General features: G+C 53.2%; 1 protein-coding gene across 2 annotated transcripts in view; it reads right to left on the bottom strand.

Moving 5' to 3' along the window:
- Positions 1-23322, bottom strand: part of SMURF2 (SMAD specific E3 ubiquitin protein ligase 2) — a gene marked incomplete at its 5' end in the record, with an annotated part of 53448 nt that extends 30126 nt beyond the window's left edge. Inside the window, 5 exon segments of one of the 2 annotated variants that reach the window (XM_040331012.1) lie at positions 5025-5171; positions 7920-8004; positions 10426-10491; positions 11515-11648; positions 23214-23322. In XM_040331012.1, the coding sequence (XP_040186946.1) occupies positions 5025-5171; positions 7920-8004; positions 10426-10491; positions 11515-11648; positions 23214-23322 (541 nt within the window). 2 annotated transcript variants of the gene reach the window in all.
- Positions 23323-24000: the final 678 nt, after the last annotated feature.

Genomic DNA, 24000 nt, shown 5'->3' with positions numbered 1-24000 from the left:
TCCAGTGAGCGGGGGGGGGGGGGGAGGTCAAAGCAGACAGCGGCGACTGACAGTCACCGCTGTCTGCTCAGGGAGCCGAGAACCGAGCGATCGGCTACGTTTGATCGCTCGGTTCCCAGTCTTAGAGCAGATACCAAACAAAACCGCATTGAGATTTACAGCTTGTAAAATTTTAGGAGGACAGGTTACAGCAGTATTAACGACGGCGGCAAAGGGCCCCTGTGTTAGGAAGAGTGTTATTGGCAGGATCACCAGGTGAAAATAAACTGCAGCCAAAACATCTAAAAACTGCAACACATGACATGTTTGTTCTTGGGCTGAGATCTTCATTATTAAAGCCGAATTCCAAGAATTCAGCAACTTTGCAAAACGTGAAGGCGGCACACTATGAGTTGGGTCCAATTAGGCGCATGTCACCTCCAGGACTTCTCTGTTACTTACAGTGAGGGGAGAAAAGGTATTCGACCCCCTGCCGATTTTGTACTTTTGCCCGCTGACAAAGAAATGATCAGTCTATAATCGATTTATTTTTAACAGCGAGAGACTAAAAACAAAAAAACAGCCAGAAAAAAAGCATTTGAAAAAAGTTATAAATTGATTTGTACTTTAATGAGTAAAATAAGTATTTGATCCCCTTAGTAGTTGGTTGAAAAACCCTTGTTGGCAGTCACAGAGGTCAGACGTTTCTTGGAGTTGGCCTCCAGGTTTGCACACATCTCAGGAGGTATTTTGTCCTCTTTGCAGATCCTCTCCAAGCCATTAAGGTTTCCAGGCTGATGTTTGGCGACTCGACCCTTCACATATTTTCTATGGGATTAAGGTCTGGAGACTGGCTAGGCCCTTCCAGGACCTTAATGTGCTTCTTCTTGAGCCACTCCTTTGTTGCCTTGGCCGCGTGATTTGGGTCATTGTCATGCTGGAAGACCCGTCCAATGCCCTGGGTGAGGGAAGGAGGTTCTCACCCAAGATTTGATGGTACACGGCCCCCCTCCATCGTCCCTTTGATGCGGTGAAGTTGTCCTGTCCCTTTAGCAGAAAAAACAAAGCAGAATGTTTCCTCCTCCATGTGCGACGGCGGGGGATGGTGTTCTTGGGGTCCTAGTCAGCATTCCTCCTCCTCCAAACACGGCGAGTTGATGCCAAAGATCTCGATTTTGGTCTCCTCTGACCACAACACTTTCCCCCAGTTCTCCTCTGAATCATTCAGATGTTCATTATCAGACTTCAGACGGGCTGTACATGTGATTTCCTGAGCAGGGGGATCTTAAGGGGGCTGCAGAATTTCAGTCCTTCCTGGTGTAGTGTGTTACCGATTGTTTTCTTGGTGACGATGGTCCCAACTGAGATCAGTGACAAGATTCTCCCGTGATGTTCTGGGCGGATTCCTCACCGTTCTCATGATCATTGAACCTCCACGAGGTGAGATTTTTGTATGGAGCCCCAGACTGAGTAGGGTTGCCACCTCATTCCTTTAAACCTGAACACCTCTTTCTTCATTAATGTTTGCTTAGTTCAATATCCCCACCTCTTTGGGGACCAAAGAATTCAAGTGGAGGGAGAATGTAGCCATGAAGTACACAGGTTCTGAGGCTGATTAAGGTGATGATTAAACTCATTTGGTGCCTTATCTGCATTAAATCATATGTGTTTGGCTTTAAAAAAATGAGGTGGCAACCCCAAGACCGAGGGAGAGTGACAGGAAGCCCTGGTTCACACTGGGCTGCGGGAGTGTAGCCGTGCGAGTTCAGCTGAACTTGCACGGCTTCACTCCCGCTGGCAGTCCAGATTTCTGTCGCGATTTAAGAGACATCTGTGCAGGTTGCTGCACAGATGTCAATGTAAATCGCGGCCCGAAATCGCAAAAAGTAGTACAGGAACTACTTTTTGAAATCGGTGCAGCGCCGGAGATGCGGCGTCGCACCGATTAGGACGGTGTCATTGCCGACAAATGCCGCCGATTTGGGATGCGATTTCACATGCGAAATCGCATCTCAAATCGAAGCAAATCGTGCCCAGTGTGAACCTGGTGTTATTTTGTGTTTCTTCCATTTGTGAATAATCCCACCAACTGTTGTCTCCTCTCACCAAGCTGTTTGACGAGGGTCTTGTAGCCCATTCCAGCCTTGTGTAGGTCTACAATCTTCTCCCCGACATCCTTGGACAGCTCTTTGGTCTTGGCCATGGTGGAGAGATTGGAATCGCAATGATTGCTTCTGTAGACAGGTGTCTTTCATACAGGGAACAAGCTGAGATTCTTAAAGGGAGTGCTCCTAATCTCAGCTTGTTACCTGCATAGAAGACACCTGTCTACAGAAGCAATCAGATTCCAATCTCTCCACCATGGCCAAGACCAAAGATCTGTCCAAGGATGTCGGGGAGAAGATTGTAGACCTACACTAGGCTGGAATGGGCTACAAGACCATCGTCAAGCAGCTTGGTGAGAAGGGTGACAACAGTTGGTGGGATTATTCACAAATGGAAGAAACACAAAATAACGGTCACTCTCCCTCGGTCTTAGGGTTGCCACCTCATTTTTTTAAACCCGAACACATATGATTTAATGCAGAGAAGGCACCAAGTGAGTTTAATCTCCACCTTAAATCGGCCTCAGAACCTGTGTACTTCATGGCTACATTCTCCCCCCACTTGAATTCTTTGGTCCCCAAAGAGGTGGGGATATTGAACTAACCAAACATTAATGAAGAAAAAGAGGTGTTCAGAAATCTTGCTGATTGATAGAGGATCAAATACTTATTTCACTTAAAATGCATATCAATTTATAACTTTCTGAAATGCGTTTTTCTGGATATTTTTGTTATTCTGTCTCTCACCGTTGTAATAAACCGATCAATAAAATTATAGACTGTTCATTTCTTTGTCACAAAATCAGCAGCCAATCAAATACTTTCTTCCCCCACTGTATACGAGACTGGTTTATTGCACTCCTGGTGGACATACTCTAGCTGTGAGAGGAGTGAAACGCACACACAGCAGCTATGCCCAACCTCTCTCCTCTGCTGCCCATTCACAGAAGCCTTTGTATTGTTTTAAATTAGTTCCCATAATACAAAGGCTTCTGTGAATGGGCAGAAGAAGGGGAGGGCGACCACCTCTGCTGCCCATTCACAGAAGCCTTTGTATTTTACTAAATTAGTTCCCATAATACAAGGGCTTCTGTGAATGGGCAGAAGAAGGGGAGGGCGACCACAGTGAGTAGCATTGGAGAAGTCATCTTCCTGGAGCACAATAAACCTGTCAGACGTGAATAAGAGAGACAAGTCCACAGGGCGGCAGGCATCTCCTTAGACTTAAAGTGATAATGAACAGATGCGGGTTTAATTTACATTGTCCCCTTCCGTTTCTGTATGTGGATGACGGCGCTGTAAATTATTTTAATGAAAAACAAAAACAAAAAACATCTAGGTACCTTTTTTTTCCTAAATCGATATACAGCTGTCACATGACCCAGCTCTTTCCCATATACAGCTGTCACATGACCCAGCTCTCTCCCAGCCTGTCTGCAGGGAAACATAAGCAGGAGGAGCCTCTATAGTCCTCTGCTGCTGGTCACATAATAAACAAAAAACAGCCTTTGGAATACAGAGTAAAAAATAAAATAGTTCACATCAATAAAAACGGTTTTAAATTCTCATACAAATATATATATTTGAAATCAAATCTCTATTTTTTTTGACAATAACCTGGTGTGGGCGGATTTCTGCCAGTCACAGGCTGTCACGCCCCGCCAGAGGGAGGTGAAGCCTCCATCAATCTACATGCAATATCCCGTCCCCATCGTGTTTAGCTAATTAGTAGGCGTGGAGGAAGTGGCCTGTCTTTGTGTATACGCCCATATGTGTGACTCTCTAGTCACATGGGCTGCTCAGATGTGATAGGGAGGAAATGCTAAGGATGGAAACTCACTAAAACCTGAGCATGTGCGGAGCTGCCAACACTGAATTCCTTATCTGAGTTGGGGACATGGAGGAAAAGGGAGGGCTTTCATTGTGTATACACCCACATGTGTGAAGCTATAGTCACATGGGCTGCTCAGATGTGATAGGGAGGAAATGCTAAGCATAGAAACTCGCTGAAAACTGAATTCTCTATTTGGATTGGGGACATGGAGGAGGAGGGAGGGTGTTCATTGTGTATAGGCCCACATGTGACTCTATAGTCACATGGGCTGCTCAGATGTGATAGGGAAGAAATGCTTGGCATAGAAACTCACTGAAAACTGAGCATGAATTCCTTATCTGAATTGGGGACATGGAGGAGGAGGAGGGAGGGCTTTCATTGTGTATACGCCCAAATGTGTGAAGCTATAGTCACATGGGCTGCTCAGATGTGATAGGGAGGAAATGCTAAGCATAGAAACTCACTGAAAACTGAGCATGTGCGGAGCTGCCAACACTGCTCTGCAAATTCCCTATCTGATATGGGGACATGGACAGAAGGGGGACATGGACAGAAGGGGGAGATAGAGAGCAGCGGGATCAACCAGGTTTTTTGCAGAAGAAATATAATCTCATTGAGTGAGTATGAACAGCATGAAATATACCATTTATTGATCGTTTTTTTTTTTTTAATGGGGGTTCAGTGACAAATTTAACTCATGGTATGCCGGCAGTTTTTACAAAGTAGCTGAATTCCTGGAATTGAGCTTTAATGATAAACATAAATGAGCGGCAGGCTCTATGGCAGGGGGTCTCAAACTGGTGGCCCTCCAGCTGTTGTGAAACTACAAGTCCCATCATGCTTCTGCCCGTGGGAGTCTTACTGGTAACCGTCAGCCTTACAATGCCCCATGGGACTTGTATTTTTTTCGCAACAGCTGGAGGGTCGCTAGTTTGAGACCCATGCAGTCTAAGGGGATCAGTCAACCGCTATTAAAAACACTTGGGTATCTAATGCGACTTCCTCCGAACATTCACTGGTGGAGAATCATAACAAAACGATAAATACTACGATGGTCATACAAACAGAACATCACGATATCAGGTGCCACCTGGTCAGCAACTTACCGGGTTGGGCGCTCCCACTGGGTGGTCCGGGTGATGTGGTTTAAGTACTGGATGCGCCCCGAGGCGGTCCGTCTTTCCTCCCAGCTACGGTCCAGACACGGGAGAGATAAAGCAGTGAGTGCTATTTCCAGGAAACCCAGGCCGGGCCTTATAGTGTGGCCGCCAAGACAAGGGAGAAAATAAGCAGGTGTGATATGAATTATGAGGCTAGCAACGGGTGGCGGGCTTTGCTGAAAGGCCGGAGGTCAGAGTGGGCGAGAGTGGGGCTTCTTCCATTCCACAGCTGTCATGCCCCCAGTCCAGGTTTTTTTGGACTCGGATCGGATCAGATCCGACTAGGACGGGGGATATTTCGGGGGCTCACCCCTACCAGCCAATTAAATCCCAGATGTCGTCCAACGTTGGTAAGAAAAATTTAACAAATGGTGGTTGCCAAAGGACACAACCTCTGACCTCTATAGAGGGGTGCAAGTTTGAAGGGTTAACCCATCCAAAACGGATACTTCAGGCGTAGGCGGATTCTGAAGGTCACCCGCTAACTTCTCCAGAAGGGGCTCCTGCAGTGCGAGATTGCCAGTTCATTGCCAAGTTCCCACTCATCCTACTATGATCTTCCTATTGTAACAAGTCACCCATCCATCAGGGATGGTGATAACCCATCATAATGGGCACAGCGGGTGTACAGACCCAAAAACTAAGCTCAGGGATGGTGAGAACCCGGGTAACTCGGCACAGGAATGGCGGGAACCCGGGTAACTCGGCACAGGAATGGCGGGAACCCCTCATAATGGGCACAGTGGGTGTACAGACCCGGGAACTCAGCACAGGGATGGTGGGAACCCCTCATAATGGACACAGCGGGTGTACAGACCCGGGAACTCAGCACAGGAATGGCGGGAACCCTTCATAATGGGCACAGACCCGGGAACTCAGCACAGGGATGGTGGAAACCCCTAATGGGCACAGCAGGTGTACAGACCCAGGAACTCAGCACAGGGATGGTGGGAACCGCTCATAATGGGCACAGCGGGTGTACAGACCCGGGAACCCAGCACAGGGATGGTGGGAACCTCTCATAATGGGCACAGCGGGTGTACAGACCCGGGAACTCAGCACAGGAATGGCGGGAACCCTTCATAATGGGCACAGACCCGGGAACTCAGCACAGGGATGGTGGAAACCCCTAATGGGCACAGCGGGTGTACAGACCCAGGAACTCAGCACAGGGATGGTGGGAACCTCTCATAATGGGCACAGCGGGTGTACAGACCCGGGAACCCAGCACAGGGATGGTGGGAACCTCTCATAATGGGCACAGCGGGTGTACAGACCCGGGAACTCAGCACAGGGATGGTGGGAACCCCTCATAAGGTATTAAAATGGGGTACTGCCCCAGGAACTTGGCACAGAGATCTCACCAACAGAGTCCCCAAGAGACGGTCACGGGGGTTTTAAACTCTCCAGCATCTCCCAAACACTGAAATATCAGATTTTTCTGTAATTTAGGACATTTTTGGGCGGTGATTAGGTAAAACGCACTCTGACTCCGCCTTTCAGCAAGACTAAGCTCAGAACAGCACACAAGTCATGTGACAGATTAAACAGACAATAGGCACACACAGCGAGTCACACACCACCCCGGGGTCACATCTATTAGGTTAATACAGCAAGAAAAAAGAGGAAATAATTCATTTCAGGTCAAGAGAAGCGTCAATCTTATACACAGTTCAATCTATCATATATAGCAGGACAGGTACTCGTCTCCCCCCCCCCCAAACACACGGCTTGCAGCCGACACAAGACATCCGGCAGCTAAAAGCTCATCTGTGTCTGTTTCGGGACATTTTTATTAGGATATTTTAATTGCCGTCACTTCTGTTTTGATAAATTCCCTTAGGCCTGGTCCACACATGTGCGGTTCTGGGAGCCACATTTTGCGTGCTGCTGTGCCCTTCCTGAAAGGCGATGGGTAAAAGGTACCTGCTCCATTTCTTAAATCGCAGTCTGCACGGAAACTGCAAGTGCTGCACGCTTCTCAGTATGGGAAGCTGCTGCGATTTCCAGTGTGTGCGAGTCCCATTAGGATAAATCGCACCCGTTCACATCTCCTGCATTTTTTTCCTGTGTGGGTGGGGGCCCCGCGGCGGGAACAGGCGCGTGGGCAGCCCAACAGGTATTTGCTCCCACTTCCTGGCATAGATAACCCCGGTGATCGCGGTGACCTACGCCACTTCCTGTGCCTCCCCCGCTATCTTCTGGGAAATACACAGGTGAGGACCAGTGAAGCCGCAAGGATGGCGGCGGGGGCAGCCGAGCGACTGATCGGCTTCAGCTGCCGACATCGCGGGCACCCAGGACAGGTAAGTGTCCATATATTAAAAGTCAGCAGCTGCAGTATTTGTAGCTGCTGGCTTTTAATATATTTGTTTTGTTTTTTTTTAGGCGGACCTCTGCTTTAATGGGCCACCAAGAGCAAGGTCGGTTCCCATAGAGACAGAAGAGCCACATAAACCAACGGGCCACTAAAATTCAAAGTCCACCCCCCCCCCCCCCCCCCCAAAATAGCTTTTTTCTAATGGAGTGGGTTAAGTTCAGATTGGAAGGCAGAAACAATAAAAACCTGACAGACCCCCCTCCCCCCCAAATAAGCCCACAGAGATTAGTCAGTCAGTGAGGTCACAGCAAGCACAGGCAACGGAGAAGACACCAGAAAGGCACACAAAAAATGCTGCTGAAAATACTGCACTGTGCAGCAATGAATTGGAGTCGATTCTGATTGGTCTGTAGGTGAGCGGAGAGGTTTAATTGGCTGCCTGTGCTGTGGCCAGTGACCTTCCTGTCCGATGTTACGGGGTTAGAACACATAGAAGGAAGATAAAAGCACACTTCTCTCACCCATCAGGCAAATCGTTGTCGAAGAGACGGCTGCAGTCCACCACCTGCCCGCCGGTGCCGATCCGGTCCCGGGACTGGAGACTAACTGCAAGAGAGAACCGGGAGGAGCCAATCAATCCCCAGACTGCCAATGATTGGACATCTGAAATGGACTCCGGGCTGCTGCACGGTGCAAGCCCCCTCCTCTCCCCAGCCGGGAACACCACCGAGACCTTACTATGAAGTAATCCCGACCCCGCCCACCAAGAGGACAATCCACACTAGGAGGAGGGCGGCAATATTTTAGGTCCTGTAACCTTCTGCTCTTTTTTTTACCTCCCCCCAGTCTGCGACACCCCTTCCCAAATCATTGTGGCTTATAAGCTAGGAACACCACTGAGCCCCTAGTATCAAGTATTCCCGACCCCGCCCACCAAGAGCACTAGCCTCACTGAAAGACAATATTTTATATTCTGTAACCCTCTGCTTCTCTTTTACCTCCACCCCCAACAACACCTACCAAGTCTCTGACACCTCTTTCCATATCATTGTGGCTATAAACTGGGAACACCACCGAGCTCCTAGTATCAAGTATTCCCGACCACGCCCACCAGGAGCACTAGCCTCACTGAAAGACAATATTTTCTATTCCGTAACCCTCTGCTTCTCTTTTACCTCCAACCCCGACAACACCTACCAAGTCTCTGACACCCCTTCCCATATCATTGTGGCTATAAACTGGGAACACCACCGCGCTCCTAGTATCAAGTGTTCCCAACCCCACCCACCAAGAGCACTAGCCTCACTGAAAGGCAATATTTTATATCCCGTAACCCTCTGCTTCTCTTTTACCTCCCCTCCCCAACACCTACCAAGTCTGCGACACCCCTTCCCATATCATTGTGGCTAAGCTAGGAACACCACCGAGCTCCTAGTATCAAGTGTTCCCGACCACACCCACCAAGAGCAATAGCCTCACTGAAAGACAATATTTTATATCCCGTAACCCTCTGCTTCTCTTTTACTTCCACCCCCGACAACACCTACCAAGTCTCTGACACCCCTTCCCATATCATAGTGGCCTATAAACTGGGACCACCACCGAGCTCCTAGTATCAAGTATTCCCGACCCCGCCCACCAAGAGCACTAGCCTCAATGAAAGACAATATTTTATATCCCGTAACCCTCTGCTTCCCCCCCCGACAACACCTACCAAGTCTGCGACACCCCTTCCCATATCATTGTGGCTAAGCTAGGAACACCACCGAGCTCCTAGTATCAAGTGTTCCCGACCACGCCCACCAAGATGACCATCCTTACTGGAAGGACGACGATGTTTTATGTCTTTTTTTTACACTGCTTTGCTTTTCCTCACCAATCCCCACCCAGTCTCTGCGACACCCCTTCCCATATTTATTGTGGCCTATAAACTGGGAACACCACCAAGCCCCGAATATCTAGTATTCCTGACCCTGCCCACCAAGATGGCTATCCTCACTTCAAGTAGGACAACGACTTTTTATGTAACATAACCCTCTGCTCCTCTCTCACCTATTCCCCAGAAAACCCCCCCCCCCCACCCCCTTCCCATATTGTGGCCCATAAACTGGGAACACCATGAGCTCCTAGTAACTGGTTTCCCCAACTCTGCCCACCAAGAGGACCATCCTCACCAGAAGGAAGACCGTTTTATGTCTTCCAACTCTCTGCTCTTCTTTAACCTCGTAAACCCCCCCCCCCCCCCCCAACAACCCCCCCACTCCCTTCCCATACAATTATGGCTAAAAACTGGGAACACCACAAGCTCCTAGTATCCTCAGTATTCCTGACCCCGCCCACCAAGAGAACGATCCTCACTGGAAGACTAATTTTTTATTCTGTAACCCGCTGCTCTGCTTTTCTTTTACCTCCTCCCCCAACAACCCCACCCAGTCTCTGACACCCCTCCCCATTTCATTGTGGCCTACAAACTGGGAACACCACAAGCTCCTAGTATCTAGTATTCCCGACTCCGCCCAAGAGGACTATCCTCACTGCAGAGGAAGATATTTTTTTGTAACCCTCTGCTCTGCTTTTTTCAACTCCTCCCCTGACAACCCCCACTATCCTAACTGGAAGGTAGAGTATGTATCATGTCCTGTCCGATGCTTTTATTTTACCTCCTCTCCCAGTCATTCTCCACCCTACCTGCAGGCAGCCAACCATGAAGATGCAGAGACCTGCTCCGAGGGGGTGGGCACAAGGCCCTGTAGGAGGGGTATGGAGGATGAATTCTGCATCTGGCCAACCAAAGTGTAATATTAGGTGCAATCAAGTGCCTGGCTGCTCTGCTAGCCCCCCCTGCCTTCAGTGATTTTTAGTCATGGACCTGAACCAGCATGTGGGAAGTGATGTCAGAACTCCTGATGAACATCCTTGTTCTGGGTCAGAGACATTGGTTACACCATCCAGCCTTCCAAAAACACCATAGGTTGCCGTGTGGACAAGGACTACCTACGGATATGGTCATGGTTTGTGTGCACTTACCTACTATCTGCCCTCGAACGTTGTCATTGTCATTAGGGCCGAGCTTGCATAAATCCAGCCGCTGATCTATAGGAGAAAAGAGAGTCAGACACATCTGGGCAGGAGCCAATCACTGGGTGTTGATCACGAAGATGGACTTCAGCCAAGACCACTATTAATAATTTTGTGCAAGACAACATCCCACAGCCCCGCCTCCAAAGGACTACAAGTCCTGACATCACATGATCACTGTAAGGCACACTGTCTACTCACAGCCCCGCCCCCGAAGGACCTCAAGTCCTGACATCAAATGACTGGGCATGATCACCACAAAGCACTCCTACTCACAAGCCCAGCCCCTGAAGGACTACAAGTCCTGACATCACATGATCACTGCACAGCACACCGACTACTCTCAGCCCCGCCCCCGAAGGACTACAAGTCCTGACATCACATGATCACTGTACAGCACACTGTCTACTCACAGCCCCGCCCCCGAAGGTCTACAAGTCCTGACATCACATGATCACTGCACAGCACACTGTCTACTCACAGCCCCGCCCCCAAAGGACCTCAAGTCCTGACATCACATAATTGGGCATGATCACAACAAAGCACTCCTACTCACAGCCCAGCCCCTGAAGGACTACAAGTCCTGACATCACATGATTGGGGCAGAGCTAAAGTCACATGATAGCTGCACAGGACTCAGTCTACTCACAGCCCCGCCCCTGAAGTCCTGACATCACACCGACTACTCTCAGCCCAGCCCTCGAAGGACTACAAGTCCTGATATCACATGATTGTGCACAGCTGAAGTCGCATGATCACCACACAGCACTCCGTCTACTCAAAGCCCCGCCCCCCCAAAGGACTGCATGTCCTGATATCACATGATTGTGCACAACTGAAGTCACATGATCACAGCGCAATGTCTACTCACAGCTCCTCCCCCAAAGCACTACAAGTCCTGACATCACATGATTGGGCATGATCATCACAAAGCTCTCCTACTCACAGCCCCACCCCCCGAAGGACTACAAGTCCTGACATCACATGACTGGGGCAGAGCTGAAGTCACATGATCACCGCACAGCACAGTCTACTCACAGCCGGTATCTTTGAGGCGGTTGATGGCGTTGGAGAGGAGCCGCACGCAGCCCAGGAACCCGGCTCCCTGCTTCTTGTGGATCTTTTTATGGTTCCATACACTGATGGTGATGGAGTCTGACTTCCCGATGTACCTGAGGAGACGAGAAGAGAGAATGATGAGATGGGCACCAATGTACCGTGTTCCTGCATATACGTGTGACACCAGAAGGAAAAAACCATGAGAAAAGCAGAGAGAACATTACACAATGCCCGATACCACAGATCTGTATCCATTTAAGGACCTCCACAAACCTGCAACTCTGACCACATCTGCCTATACCACTACCAAAGACTAATTCTGCAGACCTCGTCCACGGGATGACCTTTCGATTCCTCCATCCAGATAGAAAGAATGTGGATGGACGAATCTGTAGTGTATGAAGACAGTCACAGCACCAGTAGCTGTCTGAATACCCAAACTGTGGCATCATCTGATTGGATGAAGGCACTGTTCAGATGGCAATTTTCTATTTGGCTTCTATTTTTCAAACTAAAGTCTGTCAACCCGGGTGGTGCCGACAGGGCCAACAAATGTTTGTAATTCAGATCATTCAATGGCAATTGGCCAAAATTTGAGTGGTACTACAGTACTATGGCACCTCCCGTTACGGGGAGGGAGGGCCTGCCCCTTCCACGTTACGGGGAGGGAGGGCCTGCCCCTTCCACGTTACGGGGAGGGAGGGCCTGCCCCTTCCACGTTACGGGGAGGGAGGGCCTGCCCCTTCCACGTTACGGGGAGGGAGGGCTGGGGGGGCCTGCCCCTTCCACGTTACGGGGAGGGAGGGCTGGGGGGGCCTGCCCCTTCCACGTTACGGAGGGAGGGCTGGGGGGGCCTGCCCCTTCCACGTTACGGAGGGAGGGCTGGGGGGGCCTGCCCCTTCCACGTTACGGAGGGAGGGCTGGGGGGGCCTGCCCCTTCCACGTTACGGAGGGAGGGCTGGGGGGGCCTGCCCCTTCCACGTTACGGAGGGAGGGCTGGGGGGGCCTGCCCCTTCCACGTTACGGAGGGAGGGCTGGGGGGGCCTGCCCCTTCCACGTTACGGAGGGAGGGCTGGGGGGGCCTGCCCCTTCCACGTTACGGAGAGAGGGCTGGGGGGGCCTGCCCCTTCCACGTTACGGAGAGAGGGCTGGGGGGGCCTGCCCCTTCCACGTTACGGAGAGAGGGCTGGGGGGGCCTGCCCCTTCCACGTTACGGAGAGAGGGCTGGGGGGGCCTGCCCCTTCCACGTTACGGAGAGAGGGCTGGGGGGGCCTGCCCCTTCCACGTTACGGAGAGAGGGCTGGGGGGGCCTGCCCCTTCCACGTTACGGAGAGAGGGCTGGGGGGGCCTGCCCCTTCCACGTTACGGAGAGAGGGCTGGGGGGGCCTGCCCCTTCCACGTTACGGAGAGAGGGCTGGGGGGGCCTGCCCCTTCCACGTTACGGAGAGAGGGCTGGGGGGGCCTGCCCCTTCCACGTTACGGAGAGAGGGCTGGGGGGGCCTGCCCCTTCCACGTTACGGAGAGAGGGCTGGGGGGGCCTGCCCCTTCCACGTTACGGAGAGAGGGCTGGGGGGGCCTGCCCCTTCCACGTTACGGAGAGAGGGCTGGGGGGGCCTGCCCCTTCCACGTTACGGAGAGAGGGCTGGGGGGGCCTGCCCCTTCCACGTTACGGAGAGAGGGCTGGGGGGGCCTGCCCCTTCCACGTTACGGAGAGAGGGCTGGGGGGGCCTGCCCCTTCCACGTTACGGAGGGAGGGCTGGGGGGGCCTGCCCCTTCCACGTTACGGAGGGAGGGCTGGGGGGGCCTGCCCCTTCCACGTTACGGAGGGAGGGCCTGCCCCTTCCACGTTACGGAGGGAGGGCCTGCCCCTTCCACGTTACGGAGGGAGGGCCTGCCCCTTCCACGTTACGGAGGGAGGGCTGGGGGGGCCTGCCCCTTCCACGTTACGGAGGGAGGGCTGGGGGGGCCTGCCCCTTCCACGTTACGGAGGGAGGGCTGGGGGGGCCTGCCCCTTCCACGTTACGGAGGGAGGGCTGGGGGGGCCTGCCCCTTCCACGTTACGGAGGGAGGGCTGGGGGGGCCTGCCCCTTCCACGTTACGGAGGGGGGGCCTGCCCCTTCCACATTACGGAGGGAGGGCCTGCCCCTTCCACGTTACGGAGGGAGGGCTGGGGGGGCCTGCCCCTTCCACGTTACGGAGGGAGGGCTGGGGGGGCCTGCCCCTTCCACGTTACGGAGGGAGGGCTGGGGGGGCCTGCCCCTTCCACGTTACGGAGGGAGGGCTGGGGGGGCCTGCCCCTTCCACGTTACGGAGGGAGGGCTGGGGGGGCCTGCCCCTTCCACGTTACGGAGGGAGGGCTGGGGGGGCCTGCCCCTTCCACGTTACGGAGGGAGGGCTGGGGGGGCCTGCCCCTTCCACGTTACGGAGGGAGGGCTGGGGGGGCCTGCCCCTTCACCTTACGGAGGGAGGGCTGGGGGGGCCTGCCCCTTCACCTTACGGAGGGAGGGCTGGGGGGGGCCTGCCCCTTCACCTTACGGAGGGAGGGCTGGGGGGGGCCTGCCCCTTCACCTTACGGAGGGAGGGCTGGGGGGGGCCTGCCCCTTCACCTTACAGAGGGAGGGCTGGGGGGGCCTGCCCCTTCACCTTACAGAGGGAGGGCTGGGGGGGCCTGCCCCTTCACCTTACGGAGGGAGGGCTGGGGGGGCCTGCCCCTTCACCTTACGGAGGGAGGGCTGGGGGGGCCTGCCCCTTCACCTTACGGAGGGAGGGCTGGGGGGGCCTGCCCCTTCACCTTACGGAGGGAGGGCTGGGGGGGCCTGCCCCTTCACCTTACGGAGGGAGGGCTGGGGGGGCCTGCCCCTTCACCTTACGGAGGGAGGGCTGGGGGGGCCTGCCCCTTCACCTTACGGAGGGAGGGCTGGGGGGGCCTGCCCCTTCACCTTACGGAGGGAGGGCCTGCCCCTTCACCTTACGGAGGGAGGGCTGGGGGGGCCTGCCCCTTCACCTTACAGAGGGAGGGCTGGGGGGGCCTGCCCCTTCACCTTACAGAGGGAGGGCTGGGGGGGCCTGCCCCTTCACCTTACGGAGGGAGGGCTGGGGGGGCCTGCCCCTTCACCTTACGGAGGGAGGGCTGGGGGGGCCTGCCCCTTCACCTTATGGGAGGGAGGGCTGGGGGGCCCGCCCCTTCACCTTACGGGAGGGAGGGCTGGGGGGCCTGCCCGTCGAGTTATGGTTATAACTTGGCTTAAAATTAATACATTGTGCTCTTTAACGTTAAGACCAAAGAGCTATTCCACAGTTAAAATACAGAGGAGATTTCCTGCCAGAGGATTGGCGTTCAGCCAGTTTTGTGATCCAGACGTGCCTGCCAGACACCACAGCCTGGGTCCGTGACCTGCCCAACCTGTGATCGGCCAATGAAGGAGCAGAAGCACACTGATGAACTTACTTATGTCCTCAGGCTGATTTGAGTTGAACGACGCATTCCCGTTCCACAATCCATGCTGTGACCTCGGTCATATAACCTGTCCCCCCCCCCCCATTGTCACAGAACGTGTACAGGGAGCACAGCCCGGGCAGAGGGGATCCGAGAGTTCACGTCAGGATACAGGAGATCTGAGACGGGCCACGGTCGGTTCACGCCGTCTCGTGTTAATTCTCCGGCACACAAAGTTCGCCCGATCGGGAGAACACAAAACACACACACCAGCCTCTGAACAGGTCCAGCGCCAAGATAAACCCTCTTTTTTTAGCAAAGCAAATCCCCTGTAATCTCCCGGCAAACATTCCTGTAGAGTCTGCGGCTCGAGCAGGTCTGACCGGGGCACCAAAAGAAAAAAAAAAACTCTGCTAAATATGTGCGTGCCGAGCCAGGCCACACGGTCTGTGCTGGAAGCGCCGCCGCTGACCCAGGAAACTACGCGCGGAACCCCCAGGATCTCCGGGGGAAAGGCAGCCGGGTGTTATTACACAAACCCATGAGACAACGTTTTGTTAAATGATATTGTTAGTTCACAATGGATTCAGAGTATCACTCTAACTTGTCAATTGCACCCCACCCCCTCCTTTTTTCCCTCCCACAGGGTGACAACGCTAAAGAACCTGCAGTGAATTCATTGCAGCGTTGTCACCCTGTTTGGACTACAGGGCTGTGTCTCCAAGCACGTCAAGGAGGGAGGATCGTCGGTGTTGTCACCAAAGATCTGCACAGAACACGTATCCAATGAGCTGATAAACAAAGGGCACCCCCTCAGTTCGGTTCAGGTACGGAAAAGACGCCTGCAGCAACGTGATCATGTCACTAAATAGAGAAGAGGAATTCTTAATTTCAAGGGGAAGACAAGTACAATATAAAAATGGGGAATGCCTATCTGGGGGAGGGGAAACGGATGGTAAGAACAAATATGTTCCATCATAGAGGCACTTTAAAGGGGTTCTCCAGCTCCATCTAAGGAGGTGACAATTTGCGTCGCTCCCGAGAATACTGGCTGCAATATGCGGCTTTACCATGCCAACATTCAGAGGGCATCCGTAACCAATGTTCTAGGGGGAACCGTCTACCAAGCCAACATTCTGGGGGAACCCTCTACCAAGCCAACATTCTGGGGGAACCCTCTACCAAGCCAACATTCTGGGGGAACCCTCTACCAAGCCAACATTCTGGGGGAACCGTCTACCATGCCAACATTCTGGGGGCACCCTCTACCAAGCCTACATTCTGGGGGCACCCTCTACCAAGCCTACATTCTGGAAACAACCTTCATCAATGTTCAGGAGGCACCCTCTACCAAGCCAACATTCTGGGGGCACCCTCTACCAAGCCAACATTCTGGAGGCACCCTCTACCAAGCCAACATTCTGGAGGCACCCTCTACCAAGCCAACATTCTGGGGGCACCTTCTACCAAGCCAACATTCTGGGGGCGCCCTCTACCAAGCCAACATTCTGGGGGCGCCCTCTACCAAGCCAACATTCTGGGGGCGCCCCTCTACCAAGGCTACATTCTGGAGACAACCTTTACCAATGTTCAGGAGGCACCCTTTTACCAAGCCAACATGCCGGGGTCACCCTATAACCGAGCCAACATGCCGGGGTCACCCTTGTACCGAGCCAACATGCCGGGGTCACCCTTGTACCGAGCCAACATGCCGGAGTCACCCTTTTACCGAGCCAACATGCCGGGGTCACCCTTGTACCGAGCCAACATGCCGGGGTCACCCTTGTACCGAGCCAACATGCCGGGGTCACCCTTGTACCGAGCCAACATGCCGGGGTCACCCTTGTACCGAGCCAACATGCCGGGGTCACCCTTGTACCGAGCCAACATGCCGGGGTCACCCTTGTACCGAGCCAACATGCCGGGGTCACCCTTGTACCGAGCCAACATGCCGGGGTCACCCTTTTACCGAGCCAACATGCCGGGGTCACCCTTGTACCGAGCCAACATGCCGGGGGTCATCCTCTTACCAAGCCAACATGCCGGGGGTCACCCTTTTACCGAGCCAACATGCCGGGGTCACCCTTGTACCGAGCCAACATGCCGGGGTCACCCTTGTACCGAGCCAACATGCCGGGGTCACCCTTGTACCGAGCCAACATGCCGGGGTCACCCTTGTACCGAGCCAACATGCCGGGGTCACCCTTGTACCGAGCCAACATGCCGGGGTCACCCTTTTACCAAGCTAACATGCCGGGGTCACCCTTTTACCAAGCCAACATGCCGGGGTCACCCTTTTACCCAGCCAACAAACATTCTTAGGGTCACCCTTCACCAGTGTTCCAAGACACAGTGCCTTGAAAAAGTATTCATACGATTTTCTCATTTTACAACCAAATACTTAAATGTATTTTATTGGGATTTTATGCGATAGACCAACACATATTGGCGTTCAACATTATTTTACAAATATGTGAAAAGTGTGGGGGGGAGCATTTGTATTCAGCCCCCTTTACTCCGATACCCCTAACCAAAAGGTGTTCACCTTCCAGCAGGACAACGACCATAAAGTACAGCCAGAGCTACAATGGAATGGTTTAGATCAAAGCCTATTCATGTGTTAGAATGGCCCAGTCACAGTCCAGACCTAAATCCCATTGAGAATCTGTGGCAAGACTTGAAAATTGCTGATCACAGACGCTCTGCATCCAATCTGACAGAGCTTGGATGGGGGGGCCCCGTGTATCGTGTAACAGGTGCAACACGCGTGTCATGTCGGTTCTTACGATTTCCTCATTACACAGACGATACCCCCCATACTCTCCAATCACAGCGTGTCTGCGGGAGGATCACACACAACCCGGACAACATACGGGAACTGGAGGAACCGGTCTGTTGTGTATGGCAGACGAGGCCAGTCTGGCGGGTCGGAGAACAATACCTCCCCTGTCCTCTTCCCCGCACCGTACGAGATGTCACCTCGGAGACTCTGTGTACTTTCAGTTCTTTTTGTGCCTGAACTCCTCCGTGACCCAATAGTGAGCCACGTATGGGGAACCCGGCCACTCCCCCTGGCACTCCAACCAAAAGTGATGTCACAGTGGTTGGCAGAGATGCACCGAATGTTTTCTTCACCTCCCCCAAGGAAACTCAAGTTGAGATTTTTTTCTGGCTCCGAATGGCCAATAATATCAAGTTCCCAAAATCCCTCTCCGGGCACGGCTGGGCGAGACAACGTTATGTTACGTTACTTCGCCCTGTGGCCACTAGGGGCGCTGCGAGTGCTTTGCGGACGCGATGACTGCCGGGGGAAAACACGCGACCGCTCGTGACAGAGCGAGAAGCGGGAGAACACTCAGCTCCCCGGTTCTTTCAGGGGGGAGAAATGACCGATCGTGTGTTCACACAAAGTATTAACAGCGATCTGTCATTTCCCCTCGTCAGTCCCATCCCCCCCTTCAGTTAGAACACACAGTGAGGGAACACAGTAAACCCCATGATCGCCCCCTAGTGTTAACCCCTTCACTGCAATGACATTTATACAGAAATCAGAGCATTTTTATAGCACCGATCGCTGTATAAATGACAATGGTCGCAAAATAGCGTCAAAAGTGTCCGCAAAATGTCGCAGCCCCGATAAAAAAATAAATAAAATTAAATCGCTGATCGCCGCCATTATAAAAAGCAAACGCCATAATTCTATCCCCCTTTTTTTGTAGACGCTATAACTTTTGCGCAATCCCACTGGTCCCTGCTGTCCTCTGGGACCTGTGTGTCGGACACGGCGTCGGTTACCGCAGTTATCTATGCCCGGAAGTAGGACAAAATACCTCCTCCCCCCAAAAAAGTGCCAAATGCGACACCGGAGGGGGGGGGGGGGGATTCCAAAAAGCGGAAGTTCAACTTTTAGGTAGAACTCTGCTTTAAGACCTTCTGCCTTTACAACTCCTTCAAGCCCGAGAAACACCAATGAGCAGCGGGAGAGGGTGGGGGGGACCACCCCCTCCAAGCTGCTTCTAAAAGTGATCCAGCGGCTAATTAGCTGCTCGGGTCGCTTTCATCAGAAAGAGAACTGACGGTTGAAAGGAAAAAAAATAAAAAATACCGGGGTTATGGCTTCAAACCTGTAACCCAAGTTTACCTGCAGGGGTCTTTAAGACCCCTTTCACAACAAGGCAATTTTCAGGCGTTTTAGCGCCAGAAATAGCGCCTGTAAAAGTGCCTGAAAAGCGCCTCCCAAATGTGAAAGCCCCGAGAGTGTCCACACCGGGGCGGTGCGCTTGCAGGATGTTAGAAAAACTCCAGCAAGCAGCATCTTTGGGGGCGTTGTATACATCGCTCCTCCACCGCCCCTTGACGTGAATGGGCAGCGCTTCCGAATCGCCTGAAAAGCGACACAACACGGGTGGTTTTGACCCCTTCTGCCACTAGCGGGGGTTAACCACTTCCCGCCCAAGGACGTCATATGACGTCCTGGACTTTCAGTGGCGATATCTGAAAGATGGGTGCAGCTACAGGTATCATTCAGATATCCATCTCTTCAGCCGGCGATCCTGTGCACCATAAGAACGATCATAGGGGCAGTTCCGCCGATTGATCGTTCATCTAGGCGGCGGGAGGGGAAATCCACCCCCTCTCCCGCCGCCATCCGGTGCTTCTCCGGGCTCTCCCGTGCCATCGGAGACCCGGAGAAACGATCTGCCGGCGCCGGATGGGAGGCATAGAGATGACTGGTGACCAGATCGTCACCAGTCATCTCTATGATCGTCGGAGGCTCAGGCGCGATGTGATGACGTCACGCCCGGGTACCGGAATGTAAACACAGCCGCAGTTGCGGCTGAAAGCATGAGATCTGTGAATGTTTTTTCACAATCTAATGCTTTCCAGCCTGGAGGAGAGATGTGGGGGGAGGGGGAGGTCTTATTGACCCCGCCTCTCTCCATAAAGAGGACCTGTCACACTGATTCCTATTACAAGAGATGTTTACATTCCTTGTAATAGGGATAAAAGTTATAAAAAAAAAAAAATGTAAAAAAAAAAAAAAAGTGTAAAAATAAAATACATTAAGTAAAATTATAAAAAATGTTTTTTTAAAAACGCCCCTATAGCTCGCGCTCAGAAGCGAACACACATGCAGGTCCCGCCCACATATGTAAACACCGCGTGCGTGTGCAACAATTCTAGTACTAGACTTCCTCTGTAACTCTAAACTGGTAACTTGAAAAAAAAAAAAAAATTAAGCGTCGCCTATGGAGATTTTCAAGTACTTAAGTTTGGCGCCATTCCATGAGTGTGCGCAAATTTTAAAGCGTGACGTGTTGGTTATCTATTTACTCGGCGTAACATCATCTTTCACGTCATACAAAAAAATTGGGCTAACTTTACCGTTTTGTTATTTTTTAATTCATGAAACCCCCCAAAAAAAGGCGTTTGAAAAATGATTGCGCAAATACCGTGCGAGATAAAAAAAAAAAAAAAAAGAACTAAAATTTAAATCTATTCCTCAATAGCCCCAAAAGATATTAAGTGCACTGTACTTGCATCAAATGCCTTTGCAAACCCAGATATTACCATGTAAAAAGTAGCAGTGACATCACTGTGCTGTACATGTGCAGACCACCCACTACAGGAGGTTGCCCGCAAAACATAGGAGGGGGGGGCAGAGACAAGACCAGTCCCCCTGCACAAGGAGAGAGAGGGGCTGTGGGAGGGGACAAACACACTCCACCCACAACAGAAAACTACAGGAGTGGGCGGAGACAAGACCAGTCCCACCGCACACAATGGGAGACAGCAGAGCTGTGGGTGGGGCAAGAAAGCTCCGCCCACTACAGAAGACAGGAGGGGGTTTAGACAAGACCAGTTCCGCTGCACAAGCAGAGAGAGAGCGGAGCTGTGGGAGGGGCCCAGCCAGCTCCACCCACTACACAAAACTACAGGAGGGGCGGAGACAGGACCAGTCCCCTCTGCACAAGGAGAGAGAGCGGAGCTGTGGGAGGGGCCCAGCCAACTCCACCCACTACAGAAAACTACAGGAGGGGCGGAGACAAGACCAGTCCCCCCGCACAAGGGGAGAGCTGTGGGAGGGGCCCAGCCAGCTCCACCCACTACAGAAAACTACAGGAGGGGCGGAGACAAGACCAGTCCCCCTGCACAAGGAGAGAGAGCGGAGCTGTGGGAGGGGCCCAGTCAACTCCACCCACTACAGAAAACTACAGGAGGAGGAGACAAGACCAGTCCCCCCGCACAAGGGGAGAGAGCAGAGCTGTGGGAGGGACCCAGCCAGCTCCACCCATTACAGTAGGGGCGGAGACAAGACCAGTCCCCACGCACAAGGGGAGAGAGCGGAGCTGTGGGAGGGGCCCAGCCAACTCCACCCACTACAGAAAACTACAGGAGGAGGAGACAAGACCAGTCCCCCCGCACAAGGGGAGAGAGCAGAGCTGTGGGAGGGACCCAGCCAGCTCCACCCACTACACAAAACTACAGGAGGGGCGGAGACAAGACCAGTCCCCCTGCACAAGGAGAGAGAGAGCTGTGGGAGGGCCCCAGCCAGCTCCACCCACTACACAAAACTACAAGAGGGGGTGGAGACAAGACCAGTCCCCCTGCACAAGGAGAGAGAGAGCTGTGGGAGGGCCCCAGCAAGCTCCACCCACTACACAAAACTACAAGAGGGGGTGGAGACAAGACCAGTCCCCCTGCACAAGGAGAGAGAGCGGAGCTGTGGGAGGGGCCCAGCAGGCTCCACCCACTACAGAAAACTACAGGAGGAGGCGGAGACGGAGACAAGACCAGTCCCCCTGCACAAGGAACCCAGCCAGCTCCACCCACTACAGAAAACTACAGGAGGAGGCGGAGACAAGACCAGTCCCCCTACACAAGGGGAGAGAGTAGAGCTGTGGGAGGGACCCAGCCAGCTCCACCCACTACAGAAAACTACAGGAGGGGCGGAGACAAGACCAGTCCCCCTGCAGAAGGGACCCAGCCAGCTCCACCCACTACAGAAAACTACAGGAGGGGCGGAGACAAGACCAGTCCCCCTGCACAAGGAGAGAGAGCGGAGCTGTGGGAGGGGCCCAGCCAACTCCACCCACTACAGAAAACTACAGGAGGAGGAGACAAGACCAGTCCCCCCGCACAAGGGGAGAGAGCAGAGCTGTGGGAGGGACCCAGCCAGCTCCACCCATTACAGTAGGGGCGGAGACAAGACCAGTCCCCACGCACAAGGGGAGAGAGCGGAGCTGTGGGAGGGGCCCAGCCAACTCCACCCACTACAGAAAACTACAGGAGGAGGAGACAAGACCAGTCCCCCCGCACAAGGGGAGAGAGCAGAGCTGTGGGAGGGACCCAGCCAGCTCCACCCACTACACAAAACTACAGGAGGGGCGGAGACAAGACCAGTCCCCCTGCACAAGGAGAGAGAGAGCTGTGGGAGGGCCCCAGCCAGCTCCACCCACTACACAAAACTACAAGAGGGGGTGGAGACAAGACCAGTCCCCCCTGCACAAGGAGAGAGAGAGCTGTGGGAGGGCCCCAGCAAGCTCCACCCACTACACAAAACTACAAGAGGGGGTGGAGACAAGACCAGTCCCCCTGCACAAGGAGAGAGAGCGGAGCTGTGGGAGGGGCCCAGCAGGCTCCACCCACTACAGAAAACTACAGGAGGAGGCGGAGACGGAGACAAGACCAGTCCCCCTGCACAAGGAACCCAGCCAGCTCCACCCACTACAGAAAACTACAGGAGGAGGCGGAGACAAGACCAGTCCCCCTACACAAGGGGAGAGAGTAGAGCTGTGGGAGGGACCCAGCCAGCTCCACCCACTACAGAAAACTACAGGAGGGGCGGAGACAAGACCAGTCCCCCTGCAGAAGGGACCCAGCCAGCTCCACCCACTACAGAAAACTACAGGAGGGGGCGGAGACAGGACCAGTCCCCCCGCACAAGGGGAGAGAGCAGAGCTGTGGGAGGGACCCAGCCAGCTCCACCCACTACACAAAACTACAGGAGGGGCGGAGACGGGAACAGTCCCCCTGCACAAGGAGAGAGAGCAGCAGTGAGCGGTCTTCATTACAAACTTCCAATATTTGCTGATCTTTGGGTTCAGCTTTCTATTTCTAATAAATTCACACCCCGCATCCTGAGCAGATGAGGGGGGTGGGTCTTATTCTTTCTGCCCGCCTACTTCTCATCACCACCAATGAAAGGATCAGGCTGAGTGAGATTTCCTGGAGGACTTACAGGTCATAATGTTGGTTCCACTTGGGGTCCAGGGTGTTCTTCACCGTGTCCGTAGAGTGGCATTGCCCCGACCCGTCCACGACCACCTTGGCAAAGGGATCCGGGAGCCCTGCAGTTGGGGGCGAAAGAAGCAGAGGGCAGATAACGCAGCCGGCCTTCCAGCTGAACACACAAGCAGCTACACCCCCAAACACACATTACACCTCTTATCCCAAGCTGGCCATAGACGCCAACCACCCAGAAATCTCTACCAGGGATCCAGCCATCCAGACATCTCTATGGTAAGGATGAAGCCGTGTGACCCTCCAGATACAACACACAATGTTCTGTCCCTTCCGGGCCAATTACATGTCAGCAGAGAGGGGAAGTGACCACATCTCCAGCCCCCGGGGGGGGCATATGCCACGGGAGAGGATATTTGCACTAGGTATGAAAATTTGTTAGGGGGGGGGGGGGATTTGTGCTAGGAAGGGGGAGTTTTTTTTTGGGGGGGGGTACAAATGCTAAGGGAGAGGATATTTGCGCTAGGAATGGAATTATTTTTTTTTGGGGTGGGGGGCATATGCAAAGTGAGAGAATATTTGCACTAGGTATGGAAATTTGTTGGGGGGGGGGGGGGGAGGTTGTGCTAGGAAAGGGGAGTTTTTTTGGGGGGGCATATGCCAAGGGAGAAGATATTTGCACTAGGTATGAAAATTTGTTAGTGGGGGGGGGGATTTGTGCTAGGAAGGGGGAAGCACATATGCTAAGGGAGAGGATATTTGCGCTAGGAATGGAATTTTATTTT

This window comes from Rana temporaria, chromosome 12, assembly GCF_905171775.1.
Source record: "Rana temporaria chromosome 12, aRanTem1.1, whole genome shotgun sequence".
Lineage (NCBI taxonomy): Eukaryota > Metazoa > Chordata > Amphibia > Anura > Ranidae > Rana > Rana temporaria.
The sequence above is the reverse complement of the archived record's forward strand: the minus strand, read 5'-3'. Positions and strand labels throughout refer to the sequence as shown.